The sequence below is a fragment of the Notechis scutatus genome, chromosome 2 (genome assembly GCF_049901735.1).
Source record: "Notechis scutatus isolate UNSWTSFEM ecotype Mainland chromosome 2, rNotScu1.2, whole genome shotgun sequence".
In the NCBI taxonomy this organism is placed as follows: Eukaryota; Metazoa; Chordata; class Lepidosauria; order Squamata; family Elapidae; genus Notechis; species Notechis scutatus.
In genome coordinates, this window is record NC_142010.1 from 166,540,176 (window position 1) to 166,553,441 (window position 13,266).

The window sequence follows — 13,266 nt, forward strand, 5'->3', positions numbered from 1 at the left end:
TTTCACTGACTCACATTTATTTCTCTTCTCTTCACAGAACATCTGGAAAAGGTGTTCGAGCCTTTTCTGTTGCTGGAAGAGCAACATTGAAGAGATACCTGTGCCTCCTGACAGGTACCACCACCACCTTCTCTTTAAACCCTGGGCATGGGGGGCATGCAGAGTCTAAGGGCCTCTCCCCAAAGCAGCTTTTTGTCCAGAAGGGGCTTCAGGGGGAAAAAGGTGGGCGGGCTGGCTGGCCAGGGTTAGCAAGGGGAAGCTGAGCGAGATGGATGTTCTTTGACATGTCATCTTTTTCTTTTGGTCAGCACTGAGGAGGCACAGGAACCGGATGACCAGCAGGGAGATTGGGAGACACATCATGTGTCTGATGGAGGCAGATCTTCCTTTCCTGGGGTAAGGACGCTTCTGCAACATGGCCAGTGGGGCTTCAGGCTTCAAAATCGGGTGGGGGAAGGGAGGAATTTGCCCTTGAGGGGAACCTGGTCAGCCTAGAAAACTGAAGAAGAGCCCCTTGGATTCATGGAAAGATCTTGATGGCTTGGAAGGGAAAATCCTGGGGAAAACTAAGGAAGAGCCATTTTGAGCCTCTTCCTATCAGCCACATTTTCCATGACCTGCTGCCTCTTTGCCCTCTGGGGAAGACAAATGTCCATCACATGCAGAGAATTTTTAATTCATACTTTATATGAACAATTGTTACTTGCAGGTTGTGATGGGTGTTCGTGCCACCGCCCGGAGCCCCAGGATGGAAGATGTTAAGCCTACTCTCATTTTAATGAGGTTAGTGTTCTCACCTGAGGGATTCTGAAGCCCCCAAGAAGGAGGCTGCACTGAAGCCCTACAGAGAAGGGCTAGAAGAAAGGTTTGCAGAGGGGAGGCATCTCCACCCTCTGCCTCTTCTTCTGACTCAGGCCCTTCATTCTCTCCCCAGATATGAGAGGACATTGAAGTGGACGCCACGGCTCCCTACAATTTTGGAGACCTGCACTGAGTCGGTAAGGCCAGACCAGCTCCTCCCCAAAGTAAAGGCAGAAGCCCCGTCTCTCTGGATTTGCTAATATGCCAAGAGACGGGATATTTGCCTTCTTCTTGCAGGATCCATCGGAAGAAAGCCGACCGATGGAGACGGCTCAGAGCCCAAGGGACGTGCAGGAGGAAAGCAGTGCCTGCCTACCAGGGTAGGTAACGCTTTGGAGGGTGAAACTTTTGCAGAGGGGAGGCATCTCTGCTTCTGCTCGGGAAGAAGGACTCAGGGCAATCCCACTGGCAGGCCAAGCCCCTGGGCTGTTAGAGCCTCCACATGACCACTCTTGAAAAAGGGCCTATGGCTACTTTTGATCTTTGGCCCTTTCGTTTTCTCCCCCCAGAGAGGCCGGGGACTGCAGGCCGGGGATGTCCACCATGTTGGAGACCTTCACTGAGTTGGTAAGGCTTGGACAGTTCCTCCCCACGTGAGAAGAAGAAGCCCTGTCTGTGTGGTTTTCTTGAGATGCCAACAGACGGAATCTTTGCATTTTTATTGCAGAAACCAGAAGAGCAACTGGTGGAGGAGGAGCTCTCTCCTGGTGGGGAGGAATCCCCTTCCTCACAGGTAAGAAAGCTTGGGCAATGGGGCCGATGGAGGCCATGCCATCATTCCTCATGGGAGCGGGAGAAGGCTCCCTATCCTTTAGCAATCTTATTGGAATGGAGAAAGCTTAGGATTTCATATTGTCCTTTGCAGGATTCGCTGACAGTCCTGGTGGGCTCCAGCAGCCTGGGGGATTTGAACTCCTTAGCTGACCTTCTGGAGGAGGAATCTGAGGATAGCAGGGAGCAGGATGCGGAGGCTTCAGAAGCCAGTCCTTCTTCCAGTCCATGGGTAAGAAAGACAAAGTGTTTTTGGTTGGGGAGGGATAGGGTCCCTCTCGTCAGTTCTCCTAACCTGAGTGAACTGGGCTGGAGCAGTCTGGGCAGTGGAGCAAGGGGACACCCGGCCCTTGGGACAACGTCCTTAGGCTAACTCTAGGCACCCAAGCTCTGGTGCGACTGGTTCCTTTGCCGCAAAGCAGCAGGGACTGGTGGCCTAAATGGATGTGGTCCCCATTCAATAGGCCCTCTTTTAGGAATTCTGAGTCTCTTTTCCCTGATGGCTAAAGAGGAATCACTGTGGTTCACAGGATTCTCCAGAAGGGGAAGACACCCTGGAGGATGTCAGCAGCCTGGAAGAGGACAGCCTGGACTCCTGGAACGCCTTCTTCAATAAGAAGAGGTATCTATTTTGGCCTCTTCATGGATCAAAGTTTTTTCCTTGCGAAGCTCAGTGAAGCAATGAGCTATGCTGCGCAGGGCCACCCAAGTCAGACAGGCCCAAGTGGAGGGTGCTGACACAATGTGGTCCACTGGGGAAGGAAATGACAACCCTCTCCAGTATCCTTAGTAAGAAAACCCCAGGGAAAGTATCAAAAGGCTAAAAGCTACGATGCCAGAAGATGAGCCCCTCAGATCAGAAGGCGTCCAGGTGGCTACCTGGGGAGAGCGGAGGGCAATTAAAGGAGCTCCAGAAAGAACAAAGGGGTACTAATAGTAGCCTTTGATTGCTCCCTCAGATGCTTCCTCAGATTCCTCTTCAGATGGCAGCTTGGAGGAGGAGGAACCCAGGCACCTCGGGGGTGAGTTGGTCAATGGCTCTGAGCAGCCTGCCCAGAGTGATTTGGCTGAAGCAACTGTTCGGACTAGCAGGCTTGAAAGCCTGCAAACGGATTGGTCCGCTAACAGCGGGTCATGATTGGTCGCTCCAGACTCATCCGATTGGCTAGTAAACGGGCTGCCGCGATTGGGCAAACCAAGCGCGGCAAGCTCAAACCACTGTCATTGGCCGTTTAGCCACAGCCAGCTCTATAAAAGGGGCTGCTGCGGCTAGGGAGTTTCGCTCAGATCGGAAGTGACGAATAAAGAGCTGTAGTCACTTTCTGAGTCTCGTCTCCGTTCTTGGACCCATCTTTCCAGACATAACACTGGCGACGAGGATGGGATTTGGAGACAGCAGAGCTGACTGAGCACTCACCAAAGATCGACAGAGCACGTGGCTGACAGCGCGCAGACGTCGGCAGAATGGCCAGCGGCGCTATACCACCCGCCCGTTCGATCCAGCCAGCGAAGACTGGGACTCATACTTGGACAGGTTTCAAATGTTCCTAGAGTCCAACAATCTGAAGGATGCCACTCCCAGCAAAAAACGAGCAGTGTTCCTGACGCATTGCGGACCCGCCGACTTTAGAATGGCCAAAGCGCTTGCAAAACCGGCTGAAGTCAAGTCAATGGACTGGGATACCCTTGCTCCCATCCTTCGCAACCACTACGCCCGGCAGTACCGACTCTCATCCGCAGACACGAATTTTACCAAAAGGATCAACACGAAGGTGAGAGCATCGGGGATTTTGTAGCTGACCTAAGGAATTGAGGCGGGTTGTGTGGCTTCGCAAACCTAGAAAAAGCCATGAGGGATCGAGTTGTCCTTGGCCTAAGAGACCCCACGCTCCAAAGCAAAATCATGGCCAAAGGAGACATCTCCCTCGCAGATTCCATAGCAGACGCCACTGCAGCTGAAGCCACCCATAAATCAGCAGCATGGATGCGCCAGACAAATGGGGCCAGCCGCCAACCCACCAACGATACAGCAACACCACCAGAGAAATACACGTCAACCGCCCATCATGAAGACATTGAATCCTCATCAGATAGTGAGGAGGAAGAAGTCCACAGACTCGGTCAGAGTGCGAACAACGAGACCAGCGGGTCGTAAATCAAATTTCAATGCGCCGGATGTGGCGGAAACCACCCACGATCCGAATGCAGATTCCTAGACGCCATCTGTCGTTTTTGTGAGAGAAGAGGGCATATTGCTAAAGTATGCTGAAACAAAGAGGAGCCAGTCTGAAACGGAAAGAAAACAGTCTCCGACAAACAGATGGCAACACCACTACAAATCGAGACCGCCCAAACAACCAGTGGAGCCAGTAGAACAGAACTCGGAAATTTACTGGCGCACCCAGACGAGAAGAAGCACATCAGACTATCACCATCGGCCACACTTCATCTTTAGACACCAAAAAATCCGTGTAAAGGTCAACATTGAAAATCGACCATGCATCATGGAAGTGGACTCGGGTCTTCCCTATCCATGGTCTCCTGGAAAACCCTGAAGCAGCTGATTCCCAACATCTGCCGCCAGGACTTCAGCACTCAGAGACTTATATTAAAGGACTACCAGGGCAACCGGATTCCGGTCGCTGGTTCCAGTCACTTCCAGGTCTCCTTCAAGGACCACTCCGCAATACTACCTCTCACCATCGCTGACAGAGACCGACCCAGCCTACTGGGTCTACAGTGGTTCGCGCCATTAGGAATCGAAATGGCAGGCATCAATCAGACTGTAGACGAAGACTGGGAAGCGGCCCTCGTCCGGGACTTCAAGAAGTCTTCAGTGAAAATCTAGGCAAGTACAAGGGGTCGCCTATCTCTTTTAATCTCCGCCCTGATATTGCGCCCATTCGCCTAAAACCACGCCATGTCCCTTTTGCTCTCAAACCAAAAATTGACGAGCAACTGGACAAACTAATTGCACAAGGCGTGTTAGAACCCATTGATCACGCCCGATGGGAGACCTCGATTGTAACTCCCACAAAACCTGACGGATCTTTGAGAATCTGTGGGGATTACAAGGCCACCCTCAACCACGCGTTACAGCAGAGCGCCTATCCGGTACCCGTGATCCAGCATCTCCTTCACTCACTTGGGGGTGGCAGAATATTCACAAAGCTTGACCTGGCCCAAGCTTATCAACAGCTGCCAGTAGATGCTGAAACCGCCGAAGCCCAAACCATAGTTACGCACAGAGGCGCGTTCAAATGTAACAGACTCCAGTTTGGAGTAAGCGTAGCACCAGGCATTTTCCAAAGTCTGATGGAAAGGTTGTTGCAGGGCATTAAAGGGGTCGTGCCTTACTTTGACGACGTGTTAATAGCCGCCCCAACAAAGAGTCAGTTAGAAAAATGACTGAGGACAGTCCTACAAAAGTTCCTCTGGCCTCAAGGTAAAGAAGGAAAAGTGCCAGTTATGCACTGAAAGGGTTGAATTTCTTGGTTACCTCCTTGACAAACAAGGAATTCACCCTACAGAAAAGAAATTGGCTGCCATCAAAAATGCCCGAGACCACAAAACAAAACAGACCTTCAAGCCTTCCTGGGACTCATTAACTTTTATAACATTTTCCTACCCCAGAAGGCGACCGTTGCTGAACCCCTTCATAGACTCCTCGATAAAAGGCTTCCTGGATTTGGGGACGAAGGGAGGAACATGCCTTTCAACAAGTAAAGGACCTTTTAACTTCGGATGCAGTGCTCATCCAATACAATGAAACACTTCCATTAACTGTGACTTGTGACGCCTCACCTTTCGGAGTAGGTGCCATCCTGAGCCACGTCCTGCCAAACGGTACAGAGGCGCCTATTGCATTTTTTTCAAGAACTTTGTCAAAAACAGAAAGGAACTATAGTCACTTAGACAAGGAAGCCCTCGCTATCGTATCTGCAATCAAAAGGTTCCACAGTATGTGTATGGGAGATCATTTTCCATCATCACAGATCATACACCATTACTGGGCATCTTGGCAGGCGACAAACCTACTCCACATATTCTATCCCCTAGAATGACACGATGGTCGGAGTTCCTAGCCGCCTACGACTACTAATTGAAGCATCGCCCGGGGAAAACCATTCCCCACGCAGACTCTTTGAGCCGCTCTCCATTGCCAGAACTCCAAGATGACCCGGCTCCCACACTATCAACACTACAAATTGAGACACTTCCCTCACCTCCACTAACAGCTTAAGACATCGCATTGGAAACCAAAAAAGACTCATGCTTGGCACGAGTTCTTGGCTGGGTGGAGAGGGGATGGCCCCAAATCGAACCCAACGAAACATTTAAACCCTTCAAGAACAGACAAACAGAACTCTTCTCACAAAAAGGGTGCGTGTTGTGGGGAGACCGAGTGGTCATACCAGCAAAACTACAAAAAAAAGTTCTATAATTACTGCACGATGGGCACCCGGGCATCGTACGCATGAAAGCGCTGGCGAGGAGCTACGCCTGGTGGCCAGGTATGGACAAACAAATTGAAACCTGGGTCGCCACCTGTAGCAAATGCCAAGAGACACGCTCGGCCCCACCGAAAGCCTCACCAGCCAAATGGGAAACGCCCAGGGATCCCTGGTCACGCATCCATATCGATTTTGTGGGACCTACAAAGGGCATACTTTCCTAATAACAGTAGACGCATACTCTATCTGGCTCAAGGTTAACAATATGAAGTCTACCACCACAGATGCAGTCATCAAGAAATTGAACAGACTTTTTGCAACGCACGGGTTACCAGATGTCCTGGTGTCCGACAATGGCCCTCAATTTACCGCCTTAGCCTTTGAACAATACTTAGCAGACCGTGGCATACGACACGCACTGACATCACCGGCTCACCTGGAGGCGAATGGTAGAGCTGAACGAATGGTTCAGTTCACAAAAAGAACTCTACAAAAAATGGAACAAGGCAACATCCACGATAAAGTCACCAGGATGCTCCTTCTCCAGCATATTACACCAAACACTACGACCAACAAAAGCCCAGCTGAACTTCTGATGGCCAGAAAACTCAGATCGCCTCTAGACCGCCTACACCCTGCATACACCCGGAAAAACCCCTGGGTTCCAGCAGTAAACCCCGTGCCTTCAAGGTAGGAGACCCTGTATTTGCAAAGAACTTTTCAGGGGACCCTTTGTGGATCCCTGCCAAAATAACTCAAATTACAGGCCCCCGCTCTTACCGGCTAGAAACCACAGATGGGAGAGTGTGGAAACACCACATCGACCAGCTGCGATCCAGGCTGACCACATCTCCCATCAGGGACCCTAACCACGAAACCAGAGGGGGAAGGGAAACTGGGGGTTCTGAAATTGAACCAACATCTGGCATAGAAGAAAGAACCCCACGATCACCACATCAAAGCCTACAATACTCACCAGCTGATGAAGAGCCTTGGCAATTGATCGTCACACCTAGTAGCAGCAACCGAACAGGTCCAGCAAACCCTGAGAGCCCAAGCGGTAGCAACGAAGGAGGCATGTCAATCATCCCGGGGTCACCTGAAGGGAGTCACTGCTATGGAACCGGCTCACCATTCCAGGGAATTCCAGCGAGCAGCCCGTCGGAACCCGAGACCGAGCAAAGACAATTCGAACAGCGCAAGTCAGGTAGACAGGTGCAGAAACCCGCCTACCTGCGAGACTATATAACCCCACCCCTTAGACCAGGGGTGGGCAAACTTTGGCTCGGGGCCGCATGGACTTTTAAAATTTGACAGACGGGCCGGGTCAGCACAAGATTTTTTGGGAATCGCCCCCCCACCCTTTCTCCCCCCTCTTCTCCTCCTTCCCCTCCCCTCGGAGGCCCCCTGAGTCAGGAGTTGCTACCGCCGGCGCGGCTCCGCACAGCTCCAGTCCCGCATTGCCTTGGGAAGGGAAAGGCAAAAAGGAAGAGCCGCGGCAGTGCTTTGCAACAGCAGCAGCGGCACCGGAGGCTCAGGCTCAGCGGCTCCTAGTTTTGCCTTTTCCTTCCCAAGGCAACGCGGGACTGGAGCCGCGCGGAGCTGCGCCGGCGGTAGCAACTCCTGACAGCCCCAGCTGGACACCTGAGCGGAGCCCGGGCGGAACTGCCTGTTGCTGCTGCCGGAGCACCATCGGGTCGCCTCCTCCAAGCAGCCCGCCCACTGGCTGGGCTTCCCCTCCGCCGTGCGGCTCAGGGCCAGGCGTGAGCACCCGCGAGTTAAAAGGAAGCCAAAAGTTGCTGGGAAGTTGCTCGGGTTTCCGGGGCTTCCAGGCTTAAACTTTGCACAGGCAAAGATTGCAGTCGGGAGCGTCTTCCCGCCGAGGAGCGGGAAGGGTTCCAGCGGGCGGGCGGGCTGCTTGGAGGAGGCGACCGGCGGTGCTCCGGGTTTCCCCTCCGCCGCGCGGCTCGGGGCCAGGCGCGAGCGCCCGCGAGGAAAAAGGAAGCCGCAAGTTGCTGGGAAGTTGCTCGGGTGCTGGGAGCAGGCTTTTAAAGTGCCGCCCGAGCAGGACCGCCGAGCCGGGAAACGGGGCACCAAGGCAGGGCAAGGCTCCACCAGCAGCGGCCTAGCTTTAGGTGGCTCCAAGCAGCCCGCTCCAAGCAGCCCGCCCGCCCGCCGGGCGGAACCCTCCCACTCCTCGGCCGGAAGACGCTCCCGCCTGCAAACTTTGCCTTTGCAAAGTTTAAGCCTGGAAGCCCGGAAAAAAGGGGGATCGGCGGGGACTCACCTTTGGAGAGGTCGCACTCGAAGGTGATTTCGAACTCCCAGCCGAGGCCTTTGCAAAGTTCTTCTTTTCTTTCCTACCCCGAGAGCGCTCTGCACTGTTTTGCAGCTTTGGGGGCCACATGGTGCAGGGCAATACGCCACGGCCAGCGATTTTTTTTCAGGGGCGGGCCGGATTGGACAGACCAATGGGCCGGATGTGGCCCGCGGGCCGTAGTTTGCCCACCCCTGCTGTATACTGTTTACCCATCCGATCAGTACAGAGGAATATGGATGATCGGTTAGTAGCTGAAATGCAAACACCTGAGCCAACCCAGAAGGTTGACCACAAGATCCTGGACGAAGCATTGAAGATGTGTGTGCTAAAAACCTTAGTGCCAGGAAGAAATCAACCTTCCTCTCAATCTCACAAAGGCAAAGTGAGAAAAAGGAAGGCCATTGTGGAGGAGTCTGACCAACACCTCCTTTCCAAAACTTTCCAAACTACTCAGGACTGTCAGAAGGAGACCCTAGACCTGTTTGATCCAGAGGAAAACAAAAAGACAGACAAGCTTGTCTTCAGGCAGACACCAAAGGTAATAGGGAACTACCTGCGGGGTTGGCAGATGGATGTACCTGAAGATCAGCCCCTCAGCATAGACCAGGGGTCTCAAACTCGCAGCCCGCGGGCCAATTGCGGCCCGCAGGATGATATCCTGTGGCCCCCACCGTGATATGAAAGTATAATATTAGTGCGGCCCGCAGGGGGAATGGACCTGTGAAGGAAGTCCCGCCCACCGTTCCTCGTCGTGGCTTCTTCTCCACCCTGAACTTTAACAAGTACAGGTCCAGACTTACTGATGATCATCTTCAAGCCATACTGAGGGTCTCAAGTGCCTCCTCTCTCAAGCCAAATGTGGCTCAGATATGTGAGAGGAAGCGTTGTCAAGTCTCTGGCAGCAAGGAGTAAGCTGGAGAAGCCATGTTCTGAGGAATTGTTCATGATCTTCATTCAATGTTCCATTCATGTGTTCAGGACAGTTCATGTATTGGAGAAATCATTAACTGTTGATGACATTTGAGGATATTTTTTTAACGTTTTTTGTGGAATCCCTTATGCGGCCCAGCCTCACCCAGACTCTGCCTCCAGCGGCCCCCCAGGTAAATTGAGTTTGAGACCCAAGAACTTTCTTGCAGGGTATGTGCCCCCAGATATGCCAAAAGCTCATAGAAGAAATTCGGGCTTGGAGAGGAGTCAAATTCCAGATGGCACTAAAGGTTGATCTCTGGAAAGGTACTTGCAGAGAGGTTACACTTCGTCACAAACAGGAAGTTGTCTTGCAGAACAGTGAGATCGACATGGCACTAGACAAGGCATTCCCCACTATTCAGGAGACACTTGAGAAATTGACCCAGATAGGCTCCGGTTGGATAGTTTAAAAAGTGCAGACTCTCTGGCTGAATATTGCCTGGTATCAACCCTCCCAGGTGGCTCCTACATCCCACTACCACCTGTCGTGAAAAAGAAAAAAGCGGTGATAAATGTGAAAAACAAAGATGATCACTGTCTGAGGTGGGCACTCCGCTCAGCCCTGTTCCCTGCAAAAGACCATGGGGATAGACCCGCCAAGTACTCCACTGAGGACGGCCTTAATTTCGAAGGGATCCAAGCCCCCACACCCATCTCCCATATCCAGAGGGTAGAAAAACAGAACAATCTAGCCATCAATGTCTTTGGCTCGGAGAAGGACATCATCATCCACCGGGTCAGCTCTCAGCCACAAGACATACCCAGGATAAACCTCTTGCTGATCGAGGAGGCTGGTAAGTTCCACTACACCTGGGTGAAAAATCTCAACAGATTACTGCACAATCAAACTAAGCATCGAGGGCGCAAACATTTCTGTGACCTCTGCCTCCACTGCTACACAAGAGAAGACCTGCTGGAAGCCCACAAGCCGCATTGCCTTGGGATTGGGCAGACGGCAGTGATAGAGGAGATGCCAAAAGAAGGTAAAAACAAGCTTTTCTTCAAGAACCATCACAATTATCTACCAGTCCCATATCTCATATACGCCGACACTGAGGCCCTCATCACAAAAATCAAGGGCTCCAAGCCCGGCACTACCAAGAGTAACATTCAGAAAACACAACAGCATGAGGCCTGTGGCTATGGTTATATAGTTGTGCGCTATGATGGTCATACAGAGCAACCAGTTATAATCAGAGGGCCAAATGCAGCAAAGGACTTTCTAAACTATCTCTTAGAAGAAGTAAACAAAATCAAGTTGAAGCTGGCCAAACCCCAACCCATACGGATGACCCAAGACAGTTATCAGGCCTTCAAAGCAGCCACTATCTGCCACGTGTGTCAGAAGCCACTTGATGAAAATCTTGTCCGTGACCATTGCCACATCAAAGGCAATACCGAGGTGCTGCCCACAATAACTGTAACCTTAAGCTGAGGCAACTCTCCGAAAATCCAGTCATTCCAGTTGTCTTCCACAACTTGAGGGACTATGACTCCCACCTCCTGATGCAGGTTATCTCAAAGATAGAGAACCATAAGATCTTCTGCATCGCAAACCACACAGAGAAATACATCTTCTCTCTAGGACCACTGTGGTTCATTGACAGTGCCCAGTTTCTACCGGCCTCCCTTGACGAACTTGTTTCAGCTAACCAGCCTGAAGGCTTTCCAATTATGGCTCAGTTTGAGGACAGAAGAGAAAGGCGAGAACTCCTGCTGCGTAAGGACGTCTACCCATATGAGTACATGGATTCTTGGGAACGGTTCACTGAGTCGCAGCTCCCACCAAAGGAAGCATTCTACAGCAAACTCACAGAAGAACACATATCGGAGGCTGACTACGACCATGCCCAAAAGGTCTGGAAAGCCTTTGAGTGCCAAACACTAGGGGACTACGATGACCTCTACTTGCAAACAGACGTACTCCTAGCAGACATCTTTGAGACATTCCGGAAGACTTGCCTGCAGCAATATGGTCTAGACCCTGCCCACTATTATACGAGCCCAAGCCTTTCTTGGGATGCATTGCTAAAAAAGACTGGTGCGGAGCTCGAGTTGCTCACAGACCATGACCAGCACCTATTCATTGAGAAAGGGATGCCGGGTGGTATCTCCGTGGTCTCAAAGCGCTACGCAAGAGCCAACAACCCCCAGGCAGAGGGCTATGACTGTTCTAAGCCGAACATTTACATCATGTACCTTGATGCAAATAACCTATATGGATGGGCGATGACCCAGCCTCTTCCTACAGGAGGCTTCAAGTGGGAAGAGGATTTGCAGAGTTTGGAAAAAAAACAATAGTGAACCATCCAGCAGACAGCCCAGAGGGTTACATCCTCGAGGTGGACCTGGAATACCCTGTAGAGTTCCATGACATGCATAACGCCTACCCACTGGCCCCAGAGCACATGGTGGTTCAGAAAAAGTGGATGTCAAAGTACCAGCACGAGCTCCTTGGCAAAGGCATGGCATCTACCGAGGTTGAAAAACTGGTCCCCAACCTCTACAAGAAGGAACGCTATGTGCTACATTACCGCAACCTCCAGCTTTACCTGTCTCTTGGCATGTGCCTGAAGAAGATTCACTGGGCCTTGAAATTCAAGCAGAGCCCTTGGATGGAGCCCTACATTAGGATGAACACAGACCTCCGCAAAAAAGCGAGTAGTGACTTTGAGAAAGATCTATACAAGCTAATGAACAACAGCGTGTGTGGGAAGACCATGGAGAACCTCCGCAAGCAAGTCAATGTCAAACTAGTATGCGCAAATGAGGAAAAGAAACTGCGGAAAATAATAGCCAGCCCAACATTTGCAGAGGCAAACATATTTGTTGATGACTTGGTAGCCATCCTGGTTCACAAGAGCCGCATAGTCCTCAAAAAGCCTATATATGTGGTTATGAGCATCCTTGATCTCTCAAAATATCTCATGTACGACTTTTACTATAACAAGATGAAGGCTCAATATGGGGAGTGCTGCCAACTCCTTTACACTTCCCTTCTTCTTGAGATCCAAACAGAGGATGTATATAAGGATATGATCACGCAGGCAGACCTCTATGACACATCTGACTACCCAAAATATCATTTCCTCCACAGCATAACAAACAAGAAGGTCTTAGGGAAGATGAAGGATGAGTGTGCTGGATTGCCCATTGTTGAATATGTTGGCCTGCGCCCCAAGATGTACTCGATCCTGGAGGTTGGTGGCCCAGGGGCCAAGAATATCAAGAAGGCCCAGGGTGTGAAAAAGAGCGTCATGAAAAAGCACATCCATCACGAACACTACAAAGAAGCCCTCTTCAGCAAAACGACCTTCTGCCATGATATGTATGTGCTGCGGTCTGAGCATCACCACATCTATGAACAGCACCTGAACAACGTAACGCTGTCCCCCTACGACAACAAGCGCTGGATTGCAGAAGATGGTGTGGACACCCTAGCCTATGGCCACAAGAATGCCATAGGCATGCAGTATCTGGCTAGGAGTGAATGATGCTACTTTGTAACGTGATGCCAGCTAGGTATCAGGAGGCACCACGAGGAATTCTTCCCAGACAGTTGGTATGAGTTTCTCATTGTGGAATGTAGAATATTAAACCAAAATCCATGTAGTTTAAAATATTCCACTCTTGACTCATTTATCAACTGTCTTGTTTTTCCCCCCCTAACGGGGAGGGAGCATTAACGAGCAAGGTTTTTGGCTTATTCCTGTCTCATGAATTTCTTTTGTACTCAGTCATTTTTGATGTTGCACTTAGGATTGATTATTTTTAACCAAGTCAAGAAAGGCTTATATACACCTGAATGACTTCAGGAACAATTATTTTACAGTGTTCTTGTGATTTTAACCAGATGGCCATTCTTGGAAAAGTCCAAGAATTGGCAAT

General features: G+C 51.0%; 1 protein-coding gene across 1 annotated transcript; it reads left to right on the plus strand.

Moving 5' to 3' along the window:
* Window positions 1-361: 361 nt before the first annotated feature.
* Window positions 362-12,992, plus strand: LOC148132390 (uncharacterized). The gene is given in 12 exon segments (XM_087954206.1): window positions 362-396; window positions 935-998; window positions 1,099-1,181; window positions 1,371-1,428; window positions 1,529-1,594; window positions 1,727-1,864; window positions 2,142-2,254; window positions 3,373-3,404; window positions 3,474-3,752; window positions 9,837-10,481; window positions 10,754-11,649; window positions 11,652-12,992. Coding segments are annotated over 12 exon segments (3,630 nt in total). The 3' UTR covers window positions 12,873-12,992.
* The last annotated feature ends 274 nt before the right edge of the window (window positions 12,993-13,266 follow it).